The sequence below is a fragment of the Pseudonaja textilis genome, chromosome 1, assembly GCF_049901715.1.
Source record: "Pseudonaja textilis isolate UNSWEBS1 chromosome 1, rPseTex1.2, whole genome shotgun sequence".
Classification (NCBI taxonomy): domain Eukaryota; kingdom Metazoa; phylum Chordata; class Lepidosauria; order Squamata; family Elapidae; genus Pseudonaja; species Pseudonaja textilis.
Genome location: NC_141990.1, coordinates 26,095,943 through 26,117,449, shown reverse-complemented (window position 1 = coordinate 26,117,449; position 21,507 = coordinate 26,095,943). Strand labels below are relative to the sequence as shown.

The following is a 21,507-nucleotide window of genomic DNA, read 5'->3' as shown; positions in this document are numbered from 1 at the left end:
GCAGTCCTTTGTTTTCTCAGAATATGAAGGTTACACCTCATCATCACAGAGAGAGGGCCTTGGGGCCGTAAGTCTCCCTCACTTCTACCTTTCTCACAAAGCTATTCTTGTGAGGTTAAAGCCAATACACCACCTTCACATCTCAGAAAAAGATAGGATACAAAGGTAATGAATTAAGGTTTTCTTCTCTGAACTTGACTATTTTCTTTTCAAAGACATCCAAGTTAATAATATCCTTTGCATCTACTAGCAGAAAGTTATAATTACTAGCTGTGCAAAGAAAGGATTCTGTCCTGAATATTCTGCCAATCACTTCAATGGATGGACCCAAAGTTCTATAACCGTATCTTATACAGGAGCATGGTGACGCAATGGTTAGAATGAAGTATTGCAGGCTGATCCTGCCCACTGCCAGAAGTTAGATCCTGACTGGCTCAAGGTTGACTCAGCTTTCCATCCTTCCAAGGTCGGTAAAATGAGGACCCAGATTGTTGGGAGCAATAGGCTGACATTTGAAAACTACACAGAGAGTGTCGTAAAGCACGAGGGAACAATATATAAGTTTAAATGCTGTTGCTACTGCTATTATATTACTGTATGATAGGATGAAAAAGCCTTTTCTCCAGCCATTATAAAGCTCCATATTTCAGACGTCTTATAATTCTCATCTTCTTTTATTCAGCTTCCATTACCTATTAACTCCCCTAATATTTTTAATCAGCTGCCTTTTTAATGATTACTGCTAACTGGTTTAGAATTGGTGATGATGAGAAGGGATATATATCTATATACAGGAGTGGGATTCAACCAGTGTTACTACCTGTTGGGTGACTACATTTTGCTGTGTGCGCATGTAAAAAACCTTAAGCTATGCCACCTGGACAGTTGAAAAGCACTGTGCACGGGTGCACAGCGTTTGAAAATCCTCTTCTTTCCTGCTTTTTCAACCTCAGCTGTGCCACACAAAAACAGCTGAGGTTGATAAAGCAGGAAATAAAGTTCGGGTAACAGCCCAGGCAGGCGGGTAGGCCAAACAGCAGCAAACACAGAACTGGTTCAGTGTCTGCTGCTCTTCAGAGCTACCGGTTCTACAGAGCCAGGCAGAACCAGTAGCATCCCACCCCTGGATATATACTATAAATACTTTTAATAAATAAATGTTGAGAATGCTGGAATATCACTTTAGCTTTTATGGGTGTATCTCCAGCTTTAAAGATAGCCGCTATGAAACTGCATGAAGATGGAACCACTCTCAGGAAGTTTTGACTGTATCTGTGAAAAGCCCAGTTCATATGCCGTCAGATTCCACATGATGGCAGAATCAGGGTGATGTAGCGGTTAAGGTGTTGGTTGCATAGTTGCAACTGTGTATTATTTTATTACCTGCTGCTTGTTATTTTTAACATTCCATTCAATGTAAGTTTGTATCAAGAATTTTGAGATTCTTTGAATGTAATGTTCTAACCTCATAAAACAGGTTAGATTTTCTTTTCCAAATGAAACAGTACAGCCTAAATACTCTCCTGTCCCCATCAAGCACGCAGTATCTTCTAAATACCAATCTTTACAAGTAGCATCTGTGGACTCATTAAACAAAAGCTGCTCTAAGAAAACAATAGCTTTAGCTGCTGGCAAATAAATTCAGCCTTTGTGAAGCTGACATGCAGGCGTGAAACCATCGCAGGTTATCATTGCCCGTGGCCAATTAATTTAGGGTAAATAAAAAAGGAAAGTAGCCTTCTTAAATGACAGCAGCTAAATGTGGGGAATACCAACCCAAAGACGACATCCTTCTGTGACACCATTTGTATAAAAGACTGGTCAACGGCGAGCAGAGAAAGTTGCACCTTAGGTCCACAGCCAGCCAAAAGGTATTAAAATGAATGGGAATCAAAGCATGGTGACATGTTCAATTTATTCTAAGCACGCATTTTTCTTAGCACAGACTGCTAAGAACCCAAACTGCAGCTGCATGGCAGGTGGCACAGGCGGCAGCAAGATTTCATCAGTGACTGCCAGAAGCGTCCACTGGAGCGCCTGTTCTTAACTATCTTCTGATTTGATTCATTTCAAGCTCTGTTAGTGTAGTGACAGGGTTATAATGTACTCAGTTCCTTCTTCATGGTAGGATTCCTTAAGATCTTGTCTATTCGTGTTTTTCTCTCTCTCCTTCACCATCCCTGATGATCTTGCCTGAGAGGACTGAGGAAATTTCAGAGAGGATTCTTGCCCTCAGTGGTCTAAGGGTTTGGGTGGGCGTGCTCTGGAGTAGGAAGGGTGTTTAAGATGGACATGGTTAAGGGCCTTATCTTGCGTTATTTTCAAATGGGCTTATGGTTCATTTGGAGAAAACTATGGGGAGATGAGCTTGATGTTGGATTGGGATAGAAGGCAAGAAGGCTTAGGCAAAAGAGAGGCAAAGGAGGAGAGGAAGTCATTTACTAGCCCAGAATATTCTGTCTCCTCTATTTGCCTTCTTTGGGGATGGGTGGATGAGTGGGGAAGATTTCTCTGAAAGATACACAACAGAACTATATACCTATACCTATACCTGAGTTGCCAACTGATTGCCAAGGAAGTAAATTAATACAGAATGAAGTTTTAAGCAGTTAATGCATTTTTTTCAGCTAGCTTGTCAATTTTAATTTGGCTTTTCTATGTGTACAAAATATAGATATGCAGTGGGCTGACAGAAAAGCTTCCGGTCCTGTTGAGAGGGGGAGAAGCATCGGAAGACGACTCTTTAAAGTGCCTTTTGATTTCTGTTACATTTGGAAAGAATTTCAAAAAAGACAAAAGAAACACATAAGCGCTGCCGCATTAGTCAAAATGTACATGAAAAAGCTTAGAGGAGCTTTGTAAGTTTATCTAAGACAAGAAAAAAAAAATGATGAGGATAATGACGATGAAGTGGGCATAGGCTATAAATGTTTCCTGCAAAGTGAAAGAGAGGCATGGAAATATACTTGTATAAGTACAGCCTAGATTAAAAAAATAATGACTTAAAGCACCAAGAAATTTTATATAATACAGGTAATCTTCAATTTACAACAGTTTGTTTGCTGACCTTTCGAAGTTACAAGAGCACTGAAAAAAGTGACTTACAACCATTTTTCACACTTACAACCACTTGCAGCATCTCCGTGGTCACGTGACTAAAATTCAGGCACTTGGCCTTTGGCTCATATTTATGATGGTTCAGCATCCTGAAGTCACCTTTTGTGACCTTCTGACAAGCAAAGTTAATGGGGAAGCCAGATTCACTTCACAGCTGTGTTACTATCTTAACAACTGCAGTGATTCACTCAACAACTGTGTCAAAATAGGTTGTGAAATGGCAAAACTCACTTAACAACTGTCTCACTTAGCAACAGAAATTTTGGGCACAACTCTGATCGTAAATCAAGGATTGCCTGTATTGCCAGGGATGCTGGCAATTGCTGCTGAAATGTGAAGACCAAGCGGAATCTATAAAAGGTATCCTTAGGATTTGGCAATTTGTTTCTACAAATTACACCATTTGACCTAATAGGTTATATGCTACATTCACCTGATCATCCTGGTGGACTTGAATAATATCAAAAAACCACCATAAGTGAAGTTTCTGGATTATTCTAGGTAGACTCACTGAGGATTCAGAAAGTAGTAGGTGGCTCCTGTGGATTTGATCACTTTTCCATGTCATTTTAAATGGCTTTTATCTACAGAGTTTCTGCCTGGTATTTCATTCTTCAATTATAAAAAGTACAATTTGGCTTTTGGTGTTTTTTTTCTCCCCTTCATACCTTTATCAAGGCCGACTTTTGTGAAAAGGACAGTCTATTGTCGGTTGCATTTGCTTTAGGTCTCTATGCAATGCAAGAGACCATGAGGTGGTGTCCTAATAAATTTCTTAAAGATATGGTTTTAAATTGGGGGAAGCTCCCACATCCAGAAATATATCCCACCTTCTTCATAAGATTAATTAATTTGGCAAAAATGATAAAAATCTGTTTGAAAGACTGGAAATCCTACATGGACTTTTTGTGGAAAGAACAAAAGACTGAATTCATAATTCAGAGATTATAAAATCGGATGAAGAGGATAGGGAAAAATTGATATCATCAATAGAAAAAAAGGATAGAAAGCATAATTGTATATTTTCTTTTTACTTTTTTCTTTCCTTTCTTTTTACTATCTCTTTTTACTTTTACATGTGTTTGTGTGTGTGTGTGTGTGAGAGAGAGAGAGAGAGAGAGAGAAAAAAGAGAGAGAGAGAGAGAGAAAGAGAGACAGAGATAGAGAGAGAGATTGTAATCAAGTCTGCAGCAAGAATGATTCCCAACTGAGGTAAAATTGAGAGTCTGTATCTTCTAAAGTACATCAAGCTTTCTATAAAGACTGCTTGGAGGCTTCTTCACAATATCATCTTATGCATTTCATGCTGCTTTAAAATATGCTCTTAAATTCTCTTTAAGCACTTCTTCTCCTTTGCTTCTTCTAATGAAAATGAGAATAATCAACAACAACAACAAAAATAGCACTTCTTTGGTATATCTGAAACAGTTTGAGGGTGAGTCAAAATGTGGCCAAGAGAAAGGGAGAGAAGTTGCTAAGGAGGGGAAGCACCCTGCTCTTATTTGCCTTTTGTTTTTTAAGTGTACAAGACATGCCCTGTACCATATGAACTGCCATGAATAAGGATTAAATGTCTCATTTTTCTTCCTTAATTAATCTCTTTATTGGGCCACCAGAGAAGCCCTAGTTTTCACACTTACTGCAATGTAACAAAGGCTTGGACAAGATTGTTGTTTGGACAAGATTGGCAATCAGATTTTTAGATATTTTATCTTGTCTTTATTAGTTTTATAAATAAACTCCAGGTGACAAACATACCTAATACTCCTTCCTCCTCCTATTTTCCCCACAACAACCTTGTGAGGTGGGTTGGGCTGAGATAGCGACTGGCCCCAAGTTACTTAACCAGCTGTCATGACTAAAGCAGGACTACAACTCACTGTCCCCTGGTTTCTAGCCTGGTGCCTTAACCACTAGACCAAACTGGCTCTTTTAAAAATATCACCCTTCCCACAGTTAAACTCCTCAAAAATCCAGAAACTGGATAATAGAGAAAAGTACTATCATTTATACTTTTTTTTAGGCCTTCTCCTGGCTATCTTATTCTTTGATAGATTTAAATTTATTTTTGACTTTTCCCCAAGAGCATTAACCCCTGGGTTGAATTTATGAGTAGGTGAACACTACAGTACACACATAATGGGGACTCTATTCTCCTTCCTTCTGCAACCCTCTTTTCAATTTGACTTTGAAGAGTTCACCACCATCTCCAGCAGAATGTGACTACTTTGTGTAAATTTATGATTGTATCAGCAAATTGATGTATAACTTTCAGTGTAGTGAAGAACTAGGAATGAATATCAATTTTATTTCTGTGCAAATACAGGAATTCCTCAGAATTAGGATGATACAGGACATGGTCCTTATATAGATTTGAACTATAATACCTCTCTGTTTACAAAATAAGTATGCACATCAGAATTATGCAGACAAGATATTACTAGAGAGAAATTCCCATAATCCTTCCATACTGGTTATGCTGTCCAGAAACAAAGCTAGTATAGCTGCCTATCCCAATTGATCTAATTCGAAGAGCAGTATTTGTGAATGTGCGTGTGTTTATCAGTAGCTGGAAATATACATTATTTCCTGATCACAGCTGGAATATCAGTTGAGTTCGTCCTAGAGACAGAAAAAGTAATCTCACAATTTGCCCTATATATATCCTGCAGATTTAAAGGACAGACTATTCACCGTTCAAATTCCAATGGATGTTGTGGTGTGGTCAAAATTTCTACATAGTCAATTGCATGGAAAGTATAAATTAAAAGAATCCGTTGATTCGAGTTATCTGACCTATATTTCCTGACATAAGTCCTTTTTCTCCTGGAAGGATGAGCACATGAAGAAACAATAAGAAATCTCATCAAACCATAGATACTCTGTGTAAACATACATTACTGGGGGGGTTTTAAAAGCAAAATGCTCCCTCTGTCACAGACAAAGACTTCTGAAGCTTTTTCTCCATTCCTTTAGCAATTTTCAGATACTCAGCTATCCAACAGTTTCTTTTCCATTCACCTGATAACAAAGAAGGGTAACATGCTTACACAGTTTCAGGTTTATTACCTGAAATGACAGCTATCTTCCATGAGCCATGCTCTTCCTTGGCAATTCTCTCTGCCTCTTCCATGAGCAGCATTCCAAATCCCTAGAAAAAGAAATAGTACAAAGGCAGGGAAATGTAATTTTCTGGAATACAGGGCGCTTCTAATTTAGAAATTAGCTGGCAGAACACTTAGAAGGTAGTATGGTGAACTATGGAGAGGCAGATAGGATTGAGGAAAAGGGACAAATGATTAAAAATAACTCAAAAATTTCCTGCGTTGATCTGTTACAGGAAAAAAAAACCCAAAACAAAAAACCCAAAGGAGAATGTTGAAACATCCTTTATTAGTATAACACATGTGCCTCTGTACTGGTACATGGATACCCACTATATTGACTTGCAAGTTTGTCTCTAGAGATCCTACCATGCATAGAAAGAATAATGGGAGCATGACTGGATAACATGGGTACCTATAGAACACAACCAACTGAAATATATGATACAATATTTAGCATTAGCAAATAATGCTGCCTACAGCACTGTATCTTTCTAAAGTTATGGTCTGAAAGCCTCATTTGAACAAACCCATGATGAATGTCAGAAGGTCAGGATTTATGGACAGTACGGCGGAGTGAGATGCCCTGATTGGGGCAGAAATGTCAAGTAATTTGAAAGTTAAAGCTTTTCCCATACATGCTAAACTCGGCAAAGGGCCACTTCAACCCTAGAAGCAACTTAATTAAATGCCTGAGACCAGGCAGATCTTGATATGGAGGTTGTTTTGGGACTTTGTTGGCATTGTGTTTGAACTGTCTGAGTTGGAGGTGGTATGTGAATAATAGAAGGAGGAAGAGGAGGAGGAGGAGGAGGAGGAGGAGGAGGAGGAGGAGGAGGAGGAGGAGGAGGAGGAGGAGGAGGAGGAGGAGGAGGAGGAGGAGGAGGAGGAGGAGAAGAAGAAGAAGAAGAAGAAGAAGAAGAAGAAGAAGAAGAAGAAGAAGAAGAAGAAGAAGAAGAAGAAGAAGAAGAAGAAGAAGAAGAAGAAGAAGAAGAAGAAGAAGAAGAAGAAGAAGAAGAAGAAGAAGAAGAAGAAGAAGAAGAAGAAGATGATTCAGGCAGATTTGGAAGAAGAATCTGCAACTGACAATTCAAAAGGTATAAGCAGGATCAGTTGTAGGGATCGGCTGGTGAAAATGCTGGGCACTTGCATCCCCTTTCTGACCTGTACCACACCCCTAACTGTCCTCTGTGACCCCCATGACACCTCTACTGCACCCCTATGCACTCTGCTTGACTTGCACTGCATCTCTGTGTGCCCTTCTCTACCCATGCCATTTCTCCTGCACAACTCCACCACCTGTTCCCCCACCTTTACTGCCCCCGTACTGCAGTCCCATCCATCTTCCTGACTATAGTGCACCACCTCGCACATACCATTCGCAACTTGTGCTGCACCTGCACATTTCTTATCTGACCCCTTTGGCCAGGGGTGGGATTCCACTGGTATAACAACCAGTTCAGAAATCATGTGCTTTGCGTGTGTTCCTGCCAAACGCACGCTCTGAGTGTGCGCTCCACAATTCAAACAGCTATAATACTTACCTTCTACAACAGTCCCTGTGAAGAAAACAGCTGAGGCACAGCAAACTGCTCTACTGTGCGAATCAGCTGTGCTCTAAACAAAGGAAGTAAAGGACAGGAAAGAGCAGGGACGGACGGACAAGCCCACATGCTCGTCGCAGTGAACCGATTCAGAGGCAGCTGATCTTCGGAGCAAGGGGTTTGCCCAAACCAATCCGAACCAGTAGAATCCCACCCCTGCCTATGGTGCACCCTTCCTAACCCATCCAGCATAACTCATACAACCTTGTGCATCTCCTTCCACCCTTCCTGACCTGTGCTGCAGAGGTGAGCAAGAGATACCGCATGGGTCAGGAACGTGCAGTCCTGTGCATATTGGAGAGTGCATGTGGAGGTGTGCAAGAGGTACTGCATAGGCTGGAGAGCTTACATAGGGATGTGGCATGGATTGCCATACCAGTGATGATCCAGCAGGCCACATGAGTTTTTAGTAACAAACATTAGTTTAGAGAAGAATAGTATGTGTGTATTTCTGTAGGCGTGTGACTGACTAGAAAGTTTATTTCCTTTTTCCCAAACTTTGACAGGCACAGACACTCGCTAGCAATGTTAAGGCTACTCTAGCGAAGTTCATGACATATGGAACAATATAACTTGAAATTTAAGAACAGTAAATAGTGAAGAATGTGACTTAGTGAATGAAATGAAGAAATAAAAATAGACTAAATTCTTGATTTAACAGACTAATTGGAAACCTGTTAAAGCCTAAAGCCAATCAGTGGGATTTTATGCATGAGTAAAATGTACATGGAGTCCGTAAACTATACACTGTGTACATAAAACTTAGATAATATATGTACTCTGTCCAGATTGATTGGCAAACAATAAATTTTGTCTGTTGTTTTGGGTAAAGTGTAACCTTAGATTTTGCCTGTTAGATTCAAAATCAGCTGAACCAAAGATCGTAAATTGAAGGTGGACTGTGAATATGTTATGTGTTTGTGGAACTAAGAGAAAGGGGAAAGATATAATAGACTTGACTGAAAGTGGCCCAATCTTGTGAAGTCCAATATATGCATAAGGAAATGAATGTGAGAACAAAAAAATGTGAATTGGTTTTATCCATGACTTGGTGGCTGTGTATCAAAGTAGGACTTCATAGTTCGATGAAAACATATTTTGGTGAATAATAGGATAATGGAGGAACCAAGGATGAGAAAAAACTAGACAACACTGTAAATGAATGCAATCCTTATTCTGTTAGATGAACTGACTGGATGGGTGGAAACAATCTAAGAATAACTTGAGCCATCTTGAGATACAAGAATGGATGAGAAAGGTGATGGTTTGGTGATTGCTAAGAGAAAGATATTATTTCAAATATGTCATTTACACATAACTCTACTCATTTCTGCAAATGGAAAATAAATAAATAGAAAAGATTATTGATATGTTTGCTTAGAATGAAAGACAAAACATCTGGTAATGAAAGCTATATTGGTAATGAGATATTCTGGGTATGGGACAGTCCTTTTTTGGTAAAGTCAGAAATATCTCCAGGAAAACAGATGTGGAAGGAAAAGGAAGATGTGAAAAATATGAGTGAAAGTAGAATGCATGCAGAAAAAGAAAATATTAATCATATAAAAAGTATTAGATTATATATTTTTTAAATTTCCTGATAAAATGTAGAGAGGGTGTGGTAGCTGCTTGGAACAGAGTAAAAGGAATTATTTTATGGAATGTGACACAGGTATCTGGAGAAATATGAACAAAGATCTTTGTTAGTGTGAAGAAATAAAAAAAGTTCTGGAAATGTAATTACTGTAAGGGAATATTAATGCAAAAAATGAGGATGAAAGATATTGCATGTCAACAGAGGATAAAATATAGTTTCAAGGAATATAGTGAAAGAACAAGAAACAAGATTAAGAAGCAGAGAAAAGGCAGAGTGGTTTTAATGGAAATAATAATTTAGGTGAAGGGGGCTAAACAATGAGCCTCCAGCATAGTGAAAGGAATTAAAAATAATAGAAATCAAATGATGTGGAAGAAAGATGAAGTAAGAGAATGATGATGGAATATTTTAGGGATCTATATGGAAATACAATAAATATGATGAAATATAGAACTGAAGTGAATATTGTGTTAGTGTCCAAGAAATAGAGGTGAAGAATAAATTTTCAATCAGAATAGAGATGGAAGAGACCTTGGAGGTCTTCTAGTCCAGCCCCCTGATCAAGCAGCAGGGCCATTTCAGACAAGTGACTGTCCAGTCTCTTCTTAAAAACCTTCGGTGATGAAGCACCCACAACTTCTGAAGGCAAGGTGTCCCACTGGTTAATTGTCCTCCTTAATTCCATATGGTTTCTCTCCTTGATTAGTTTCCATCCATTGTTTCTTGTCCTACCCTTTCTGGTGCTTTGGAAACTAACTTGACCCCCTCCTCTTTATGGAATACTGCTATCATGTCTCCCCTAGCCCTTCTTTTCTCTAGACTAGCCAACCCCAAATCCAGCAACTGTTCATCATATGTTTTAGTCTCCAGGCTTCAATCATCTTAGTTGCTCTTCTTTGCACTTTTTCCAAAGTTGTCTCAACAACATTTTTTGTAATGTGGTGACCAAAACTGGATGCAGTATTCCAGGTGTGGCCTTACTAAGGCTTTCTAAAGTGGTACTAACACTTCATGTGATTGTATTCTATGCTTTTGTTTGTACAACCAAAGATTGTACTAGCTTTTTTGGCTGTTGACGCACAGTGCTGGTTCATATTCAAGTGATCATCCACTAGGAGCCCAAGGTCCCTCTCACAGTTACTGTTTTTGAGCCAGGTTTCACTCAATCTGTACTTGTACCATTGGTTTTTCCTGCCCAGGTGTAAAACTTTGCTTTTCTCCACATTAAATTTCATGTTGTTGGGTAGGACCATTGTTCAAGTCTGTCAAGATCTTTTTGGATCCTGAGCTTGTCTTCTGGGATGTTGGCTATTCCTGCCAGCTTAGTGTCATTTGCAAATTTGATGAGTTCCCCTTCTATTCCCTCATCTAAGTCATTTATGAAGATAACGGCAATGCTGAAGAACAATAAGCCTGCAAGTGTAGATGGGACAATTAGAAAAATATTAAAATATGGATGTGGTTTGGCCATGGAAAGATTGTGCAACTTATTTAATATAAGCAGGCACATTGGTTAGAAAGTATATTGCAGGCTAATTCTGCTCAATGTAGTATTGCAGGCTAATTCTACTGAATGCCAAGAGTTCGATTCTGACTGGCTCAACATTGACTCAGCCTTCTATCCTTCCAAGGTTGGTGGAGGCAATATGCTGACATTTGTAAACAGCTCAGAGAGTGCTATAAAATACTATGAAGTGGTATATAAGTTGAAGTGCTGTAGTTATATGACTGTGAAGATTACAACTATATATGGCAACTGGAAGAATACCTTGACTCTAAAGATATCATTGAATGCAAAACTATAGAGACATGACTTGCTATGCTTTCTGGGAAAATGTTTGAAAAAAATCTATCTGAAAAGTGACAATGAACAAAACGTGGGAAATACAGTGTGGCTTTATGCTGTGTGGAGTATGAAGTGACCAGATTTTTGCACTTTAGTAACTGAGAAAGTATGAGTGGGAGAAAGTTGATGCATTATGGATAGAGTTGTTTACCCCAAAACTGAATAGTATATATGTACAGAGTTAGTTTTGCCTGGATTAGGCTACAAGCTTGTAATTAATAAAATTTCAGGACAGAACTGTGAAATTGCCTAATGTGCAAACATGCTATATACAGTACACTACTGAAATCCTATTATCTATTATACATACTAGATAGTTTTTCCCACAATACTACAACAAGTACCACCAGGTTCCTAGGATAGAGCAGTAACTATTTAACTATTATTAGAAGAAGCAGAATAAACAGTTTCCCCAGGCTGGGAACCACAACCTTTGTCTACTGAAGGAGCAGGAGAGGTCCTCTGGGGATATGTAAATGTAGACTCTATGCCTAACTAAATTTTTCATTTGATTGAAGTAGTTATTTGGTTGAGTAATGAAACATCTCAATTTAATAAACTTTGGTCCAATTGCTATGTTCTAACCTTTTACAAGTCCTCTGGGGATTTTGTAACATCACTTGAAGGATCAGGGGGCTGAGTTTTTTGTGGCCTTTAGGCAGTTGTTTCAGGTTTTTTATTTTAAATAAGAACAGGAAACTTCTGAGAAGCAAACCAATTCCATCTTTGGATATTTTACCACTTAATTTTGGAAGTATGATCTTCTGTGCATGTATTGTGGGCTGTTATCTGCCCACCCATGAAGAAGAGATTCATAGCAATTTACATTAGATATTTCTCAAACTGTCATATCCAGTCAGTGAACTGGAAAAAAAAATCCTGATCAGCAAGTCCAGGCTGGTACACTAGAAAATCCACTACAGGAGAGCTTTAGAAAACAAAAAGACAGAACATCACTTGTCCTATCTAGCTCTCAACTAAAACCAATTCAAACATATGAGATCCAACTCAGCTTGGAACTAAAGCCTTTCCACTCACAGAGCTTAATGAATGGCCTGTACTTTCTTACAGAACAATTGTCCAATCCCAAATGACAGCACACTTAGTAATACAGACCATCTCAGAAAGATGCAGAAGAAACAAAGAAAAGCAATTTTCAACTAATGGCATCCTCTGTGTAGGCTGATACCATTGTTACAGGGTCCAGTAATGTTAATCTACACAACTGGGGCTTCATTTGTTTCATTCATAACTATTCATTCACCTATGATTCAATTGTCAGTCACACAATTCACTTTGTATAGGACAAACAAACCAAGCTCCACTCGAAACAATTGATGCACACAAAACTGGCACTTTTCAATTAGCAATATTAACACAATCACCATTTCATTTTCCTTCATTTTCCTGTTGTTGTGTTATTCCGTGCTATCTGCCAACTACAAGTGGCTTCAACTCAAGAAGGATTTGAAATGGTCTAAGAAAATGATTTTTTGTGATTTTTTTCTTCAAGTTTAAGATGAGCAGTCCAACTTAAAAATAAAAGGAATTGCATCTAAAAAGCATTATAGAAGAACATTTTAGCTATTAAATGTACCTCTTATAAATAGGGCCAATTATTTTCTGCAACTGGCTTATCAGATAGGGAAGTCTTTTAAAAGGCAATATAGTTATAATCATCATGCCATGTTGATGAACATATAATGTGGCTCTGCCTCCAAAAATAAAGCTATTTTTACCAAGTTCCCTCAGTCCTTTTCACCATGACAACCATGTCAACTAAATAAGAAATCATGACAGGGGAACATCTATGGTCATGAAAGGCTCTTTTTCAGGCTCTATTGCATTGGTTAACATGCTTTAAGATGAAAAGAATGAGGGACAATAAAATTAGTTATGTTTGTGTCCATCTTTCTTTCTACAACTCAAGAAGATGTGTAGGTAGCACTCAACACGACCGTCTGTTTAATGCCCGTTCAAAGTTACAACAGCTCTGAAAAAAAATGACTTACAACTAGTCTTCTTACTTACGACCACTGACGTAGCATCCTCATGTTCACATGTTCAAAATTTGGGCGCTTGACAAATGGCATGTATTTGTGATGGTTGCAGCATCCCAGGGTCATATAATCACTATCTGCAGGCTTCACTTAACAACCATGTGATTTGCTTAACAACAATAATCAAAAGATTGTAAAGCTGGACATGACTCACTTAACAACCACCTTGCTTAGCAACAGAAATTCTGGTCCCAACTGTGGTGGTAAGTCATGGACTACTCATATGCAGTACTATTCCATCCTTCTTTTTTTTTTCCCTTTTGGTCAAAGGCAGTGTCGTCCTCCAACCTTTTGGACACCAGGGACCGGTTCTGTGGAGAGAGGCTTTTCCACAGACTGGAGGGGCTTCCCTTGTTTGCACGGAGCAGTTTCTGGCATGCTGCAGACTGGTGCTGGCCCATGGATCGAGGGTTGTGGACCCCTGGTTTAAAGCCTTGTGCAACAGATTGGACTGGCCCAAGTCACCAATAAGCTTTCATGGGTGGAGTGGATTTAAACCTAAACCTCCCTAATCATTGTTATTTCCCCTTTATCAACAAAGAGAAAAGGCAAGTATACTGAGCTAGAATCTTTGGTGGGAGATGTATGTTTTCCATTCTTCCTACTGGGGCATTAAGCTATCAGAGGACTGAGGATGCTACATCTCCAAGTCCTTAAAGTAGCATCTGTTGGAACATGGGGCAGCTAGAATGAGAGAATTACATCTTCTGATATTGTCCTCCTGTCAGGGTTCCATAGCAAACAGAACTCCAAGGCAGGTAGATTCCTCAAATAAGCTATTTTTAACCCCCACTCCCTATCCCCCAGCTCCAGTGTGGCAATACTGAAACCTCAAAATGGCCTCGGTCACGTCATCTTCAGGGTTGACACTTCTGTTTTAAGAAATGCTCCTGTTAAGACGGCTAGATTTCCCACATGCCTAAATCAGGACATATCAGGATATTACCTGCGTTGTTGACTAAATTTAAAGAAGAAAGCAAAACACTGTTTGGCCCACAAAGGGGTTACTTATTTTATTTAAATTGAATCAGCCTTACTAATGGACTGACACATATCCAAAAATGCCTAATTGTGTAGGAATGGACTTTCTCAACAACTGTGGAGCACATGATGGCTCAGCTGGTTGAAAAACAGAGCTTACAGACAGACAGATAGTCTGTGGGTGAGAGGAGGGCAGAGTCCGATCATTTTGATACTGGTATAATTTGTTGATTTCACATTAAGATTTTCATTAAGGTAAACTGGGATAGCAGAGAGTTATATCCACTTTATAAATGGGTGTAGACTTGGCAGTAGAGCAGCAGTCAAAGCAGCTGGTCATGGCAGCCCAGGAAGAGCAGTGCGGTTGAAACAATTCTGCCCAATATATTTTTGTGTTGCTTAATTGTACCAGCAGGAATGGGCCAAGGTAGAGAAAAGGGTTAGAGGAAAGAATCCAGTCCATTTTTTCCAAGAAGATCTATCCATAAATGAATTCAGCTTTAGATGACCTATGTGCTGTGAAGTATTCTATTGTGCTCTAGGCATGTCAAGCGGAGGAGGGAAAGACGAAGCAAAATACTGTAGTGCCATTTCTGGGGTACCGCAGCTACATTCCTCCAGTCCATCTTTGTGCGTCATGCACTCAGGACCTCGCTTCCAATCTATTTCCTTTTATTAGTGCTAGCTTTATTCAATTGATTTTTCTCCCTTTTGTCTTCCACATGCGTCAAACATTTTTTCCACTCCTGGCTTTTGAAATTTCACTTTCGGGAAGTAAGAATTCATTTTCTGTTCCTTTCCCCTACTTCTCTATTGCTGCTGCCTCATTGCCCAGGGTTATTACCATCAAACAGAAGTCACATTCTAATGCACATACAGCCAAAAAAAAAAAAAAGAATGCTTCAAAACACCTCCTTTTAAATCACAATGATTTGAACCAAAAACATTAGGTATATAAATAAAGTGCATGCTGATAATTTCTCTATTCTGGCTAAAAGCTCAAAGGTGGCGAACTAATGATCACATCCAAGAGACACTTAATTTAATATTTACTTAATTGTATTCCATTTATTGAGAGAAAAGCAATGATGGGAAGCAGCTGCACAGCCCACACGGTAGAGAATTGAGGTAAAGGAAAGGAAATGCACTATAAAAACATTGTGAAACACACAAGTATTATGGTAAGGCAATAGCAATAGCACTTAGGCTTATATACCGCTTCATAGTGCTTTACAGCCTCTCTCTAAGCGGTTTACAGAGTTAATGTATTGCCCCCAACAATCAGGTTCCTCATTTTACCAACCTCGGAAGGATGGAAGGCTGAGTCAACCTTGAGCCGATGAGAATTGAACTGCTGGCAGTCAGCAGAATTAGCCTGTAATTAGCCTGCGTTCTAACCACTGTACCACCATGGCTCATAAGACAAGAACTTATTTCATGGATGTTATCATATCTGGGCTTGACATGAGGCAAACTGGGTCTTACCAACATAGCCAGGCTGTAAGTGGAGACTCCCCTAGGGTTGAATAAAACAGTATGCAAAAAGAACTTTCCATTGCTCAGAAAACCAGAGAGTCACTGAGAAATTTAAGCTAGAAATACCCTTGCCAATACACCAGTTTTAGTGCCATAACAAAATGTAAGTGGAGAAAATCATCTCTACCAAGTCTATCTATAGATGGAATGGAATGTGTCTGCTAAAGGTGTGTGTGTGATGGATTACATTGAAAAGGAAGTTTCTCATGAAGGAGGGGGTACATTCCAAGCAGGAGGGATGAGACAAGGCATATCACAGCCCAGAGTTGGATCACAGAAAGAGATTAAGGAGAGCCACTCCTCACAATCTCCCAGGGATCTCCCATTAGGATTAGAGTAGCATAGGTTTAGTATGGTGAGATTCTGCCTATATGGTATAAGCAAGTAAAGAACTGAGTCTTAGCTGTATTGTTCTGTTATTCTTGGGTTGGAGCTGATATCAATCCAGAAATAGATAGTGTAAGGACTCACCTTAGTGAAGACAAATGGTAGAAAAAGAGAGCCGGTTTAGAATAGAATAGAATAGAATAGAATAGAATAGAATAGAATAGAATAGAATAGAATAGAATTCTTCATTAGAATTCTTTATAGTTTGGCGTAGTGGTTAAGGCACCATCCTGGAAAATGGAAGACTGTGAGTTCTAGTTCTGTCTTAGGCACAAAGCCAGTAGATGATCTTGAGCTAGCCACTCTCTCTCAGCCCTAGGACAAAAGAAACAGCAAACCACTTCCAAAATATTGCCAAGAAAGTTGCAGGGGCTGGTCATTAGGAGCAAATACTGACTTAAAGATACGTGTACACTCTATTACCTAAACAAGTCAAGATCATCTAGAGTTTAGCTTGACTCAAAGGAGACTTTACTTATGTTTATTATATTTATTGTAAAATGATACCCTATTCAAAAGCTCAAAAATCAATATGCATCAAAGGCAGATGGATTAATTCTATATGTTGCTGCCACCATTAATTTTAATAAGCTTACAATTACCTGATGCTGGAATTTAGAGGGATCTCGGCTACTGACAGGAACTACACTCCCATAGACATGGAGTTCCCGGACAATGGAGACCCCACCCTTCAGCTCAGGTCTGAATGTGTCCTCCGAACATTTCCGCAAACGTAGAAGTCCAATCAGGATGTCCTGCTCAGGATCTTCATAAGAAAGAAAGGTCTCCCAACCACCGTTGGCCACATAGTCTCTCCGGACCAGTTCAACCTGGTCAAAAGAGAAAGAAAAGCCAAAAGGTTGATAAACAATATTAGATAGTAGTCCCTATAAAAATTGTGCAGCACTCAAAAGGGACCAAAGCCAATTTCATGGTTGATGCAGGTAATTCTTTGTGCAGGAGAAAAATAGCATGAAATACCGGTAGTTTCACAATGTGCAGTTCCCAATAGATGGATTTTTAACAGCCTAGATAAGAGTCAAAAAGTGTGATGACTGTCTTTCCACAGAAGTTAAAATGTTAAAGGAAAACATCTTTTGTAGTAAATCACACAAACACTTCTTAGAAGAGTCCTTAGCATTTGCGACCTCTCAACACCTTTTGCTGAGAATATATGAAGAAGCATCATGCTTAGCCACAACGTATGCATTTTTTGCTTATAGTTGGCCATTGAGGGAACAAAATGTTACAAAAAGTAGGATGCTTGTCTAATCAAAATCTCTTCTTAGGCTCTTGGCATTCCAGAAGTTAAAAAAAGGGTAGGTTTTAAACAACTTCTGGCATTGCATGCAATATAGGTAGTCTAGCCACTAGAATATGAAGAGCCCCTCTACATGCAGGCCAGCCCAAATCTGAGATTGAAGCCATGATTCCGACTCCTGGAGTCAGTTTATGGAGTTTCTGGAGGTTTTCACAAGATGAACTTGTCAATTGCTGATTGGTTACTGTTAGATTAGTTCAGTTACTGCTCTAGAGGAAACCCTTGAAGACAGCCCTACAGTATCTTCTTTGGAGTTTTGTTTTGCATTAGTACAGGGGTGTGAAACTCAAGGTGCTTAGGTCTGGCCCCCGTGGCCAGCCTGGAAACAGCAAAGGATCGGTCTGCAGTGCCTCTGCCAAAGAAAATGGAGTTCGGGGCGGGCGGGCGTCCCCTCCCTGAGCTTCGCTTTTGCTGGGCAGAGGGCTGCAGGAGGCTGTCACAGCCAAAAATGGGGTTTGGGGGGCCCCATGAGCTCCATTTCACTGCAGGAGGCCATCACGGCTAAAAACGGGGCATGTGGGTACTTGGGATTATTTCATATAAACTGAGGATTTTCTAGAATGTTGGGAAGAGCAATAGCACTTAGACTTATATACTGCTTCATGGTGCTTTCAGCCCTCCCTCTCTAAGCAGTTTACAGAACATATTGCCCCCAACAATCTGGGTCCTCATTTTAGCTACCCTAGAAAGTTGAGGTAATCTTGAGCTGCTCAGGACTGAACTGCTGGCAATAGTCAATAGTGTTAGCCTGCCATACTGCAGTCTAACCACTGTGCCACCACAGCTCTCATATGCTATGGCTTTCTCAAGTTTAATGTTTTAAGCATAATCTAGGGCTTAAAGATTTTAATTTTATTTCCCATCAACATCTAATGGAAAATAACCCTGCTGCTTTTAATTATCGTAACCCATTTGCCATATTATCCTATGATAGAATCTCCCTATCAACTTGAGCTAAGAGTGCAATAGAATTGTTTTAATTTGCTTTCCCAATGCAAGTAGAGTTGGGACCATGCATACTTCCAGGGCAAGGTTGAAAAAGCAAGGCTATCACAGAGAAGATTCATTTATATCCTGTATTTCTCGCATGGAAGAGGAACTCTCAAGAACCTTCTATATATTACTAGACTGGAGAGGCAGATTTAATTCCAAAAAGGAGTTGTGTGATGAATCCTGGTATTATGCTATGTAGGAATTTAATGATAACCACTAGCACTTTGCAAAGATTCCAGACACCTATTTGTAATCAACTGATTTAATAGATATATTGTATACCAATGAAGCTTTCCCACTAACATTTTGTACCAGCTGCATCTTTTTGGAGATTCGTAACCAAGTTGCAGCAGCAGGACAGACAGTTCTGGGGGCAAGATGCAATTTGAGTTGTTTACCCTTGACTTTAACCTTCTTCCAAAGTTGAAATTTCAATAAATAAAACAACCAAATAAATAAAAACTTGCAGTTTAAAGTAGCAACCAATACACTGGCAACTAGTTCAGCTGATTCTGTTCATCTGTCATAAACCTAATGGTTTATCCCACCAATATTCAATTGGTGATATTCAGTTCTGCAAGTCTTCTTCAAAGGCAGTTTCATCACAAAGCATCTTGAAATTTTAACCTGCCACTAGTGCAAAATGGCTCCCCTCCCCTGCAACCAGTTTATTAGCCGAGCTATTAAGATTCATTCCAGGATTCTGCTGCCACCTGAGCCTCCTCGGTCAGAACATAATGAATACCTCCATTCAGAAAGATCATCTTCCATAGCCATAGCAGCTAATCTGGATTCATCTTCACTTTGTTTTATTCTGTCCACTTCTAAACTAACACCAGGGACTAAAGTTCCACGGTGGATTGTTATATTCATGGACTAAGTAACTAAAAACAAAACATATTGCAATTATCATCCACAGCTGATTATACTGTGACATATCTTATAATGTCAACATGTATTTGTGTGCTGTCTCATTGAAAGATTCTAGGCAGCTTTCATCTCATAAAAACATACCACAAAGCAACATCATGTAGCCACAATAAATCAGAAACTCCCCCCCACCCCCAGCACTTTCCTCCAATTAAATAGCCTTGTTTGCCCCGAGGGCTCTCTGTAAAAGCAGTGTTTTCACAGCTTTCTGGAATGTTAACAAAATGTTAATAGAATGTTTTCTACCACAGACCCAATTATGGATAAACATGCTTTTTGAATTGGAAAATAATTTTCTGAGCCTAAATTGGGTGAGATGTTTGGTAACATGTTTATTTGACTTATGCTAATTTTATTTGCTAAAGTGGTTTTTTTTCCTCTAATAAACATTTTTTTTAAAAATGAATGATTTTTTTTCTCTAAAAAGTGTGCAAGATCAATGGTTCTCAACCTTCTATATCTCCAACTGCATCTGCCAAAGAACCTAGATCTCAACAGAAATAAAAAGTTATGGGGAAAAAAAAGGATTGGATAAAGGGCTCCCAGGTTAACGTTTCCTTGTTGGATTTTCAGATACTAAAAAAAAAATGGCTTCAGGATAACGATGATGGATGAGACAGAAGTTCAGCCAGTACTACTTCTCCTACTACTGGCTGCTAAAAGGGAAGTTTCTACCTAGAAGGAAGCTGTTAAAATGAAAGGATCAGTGCCCAATAAATCTTTGCAACAGTCAAGGCTGCCCTGTGGGAAAGGAGACCATTTGGATTCCTGTCAATGGGCATGCATGGGCCAATGCCAAGATCAGTGCCTAACAGAAGTTATAAAAGAAAGGAGAATTATGGGATAGATGTGGGACAACCCAGTTGGTCTGCAGAGAGGAGTGACACATTGCCTTTCACTTCTGTTGGTTTCTGTTGCTGCTAAGGTGCCAAGTGGCAATTGTTGAACTCCCTAGGCTAGCAATAGAGTCTAGGATCACTGCAAATTCACAGCAGCATCATTTCAAGTTCTGGCAGATGCAAGGTAAGCATGATTTTTCTTCTTCCGGAATGGTAAAACTGACAAGGATGGGCAAGAGTAGAAGTGGATTCCGCATTAGGAAAAAAGCTGGGTGAACCACGGTCAGCAGAGTGAATCAAGCGATGCAGTTGTGCCTTTTCTCCTCAGATGGACATTTAAACATACTCTGCATCCCACCTAATTTGGTTCAGTTTCACTTTCTATTGATGGTACATATATCACCAATTGAGAATCACTACCTGAGATGTTTTATTCAAGACATATCAGTGGTAGGATTCAAATTTTTTTACCACCGGTTCTATGGGCGTGGCTTGGTGGGCATGGCAGGGGAAGGATACTGTAAAATCTCTAGTCAGAGGTGGTATTTGCCAGTTCTCTGAACTACTCAAAATTTCCACTACCGGTTCTCCAGAACTGGTCAGAACCTGCTGAATGCCACCTCTGAGACATATTCGCTGTTATTTAGACTACCAATCTGGTTTGATAAAAGGCAGGTTCCTTTTGTTACTTTGGGAACAAAGATAAGCATTTCTGCTATCTCAACCTCTATAAAAGGGTGTCAAGTTTTTTTTTTAAAACACTCACACACCAAAAAAACCCCCAAAGCTCACCTGGTAGGGTCTGACTTTGTGATGTATCTCTTGTATTCCAACCTCTCTTGTTCTTACATCACGGCACTAGATAGGAAGAATTAGTGACAAAGCTTCAGATAAGAAGACAAGAATTGCAACAGGAAACATATTTAGGCTAAGGAATAGTGCCCTCATCATCACCATCACTTCCTCAGTGTTGAAAATTAAGTTAAAATAGACAAGAAGGGGAAATTTCAAAATAAAAATGCTTACTTATCAATTGCAGGATAAGGAAGGGAAATCCTGGTATTTAAAATAAAAACACATCCATTGCATATATTAGCAGACACCGGTTTCCTTGAGTGATCTGCATCTCATGAAGAAGTATATCGATATTTTTAAAAAAACACCCAGCAATTTCTCATCAAATACGAGACAC

The 21,507-nt window shown here is 39.3% G+C and overlaps 1 protein-coding gene across 2 annotated transcripts in view; it reads right to left on the bottom strand.

Moving 5' to 3' along the window:
* ELP3 (elongator acetyltransferase complex subunit 3) overlaps positions 1-21,507 on the bottom strand; it is an 84,623-nt gene that overhangs the window by 8,993 nt on the left and 54,123 nt on the right. For both annotated transcript variants that reach the window (XM_087929708.1, XM_026715941.2), the window contains 3 exons: positions 21,108-21,173; positions 16,835-17,062; positions 6,187-6,268 (listed from right to left, as the gene is read on the bottom strand). In XM_087929708.1, the coding sequence (XP_087785834.1) occupies positions 6,187-6,268; positions 16,835-17,062; positions 21,108-21,173 (376 nt within the window). The remainder of the gene's footprint in view (positions 1-6,186; positions 6,269-16,834; positions 17,063-21,107; positions 21,174-21,507) is intronic.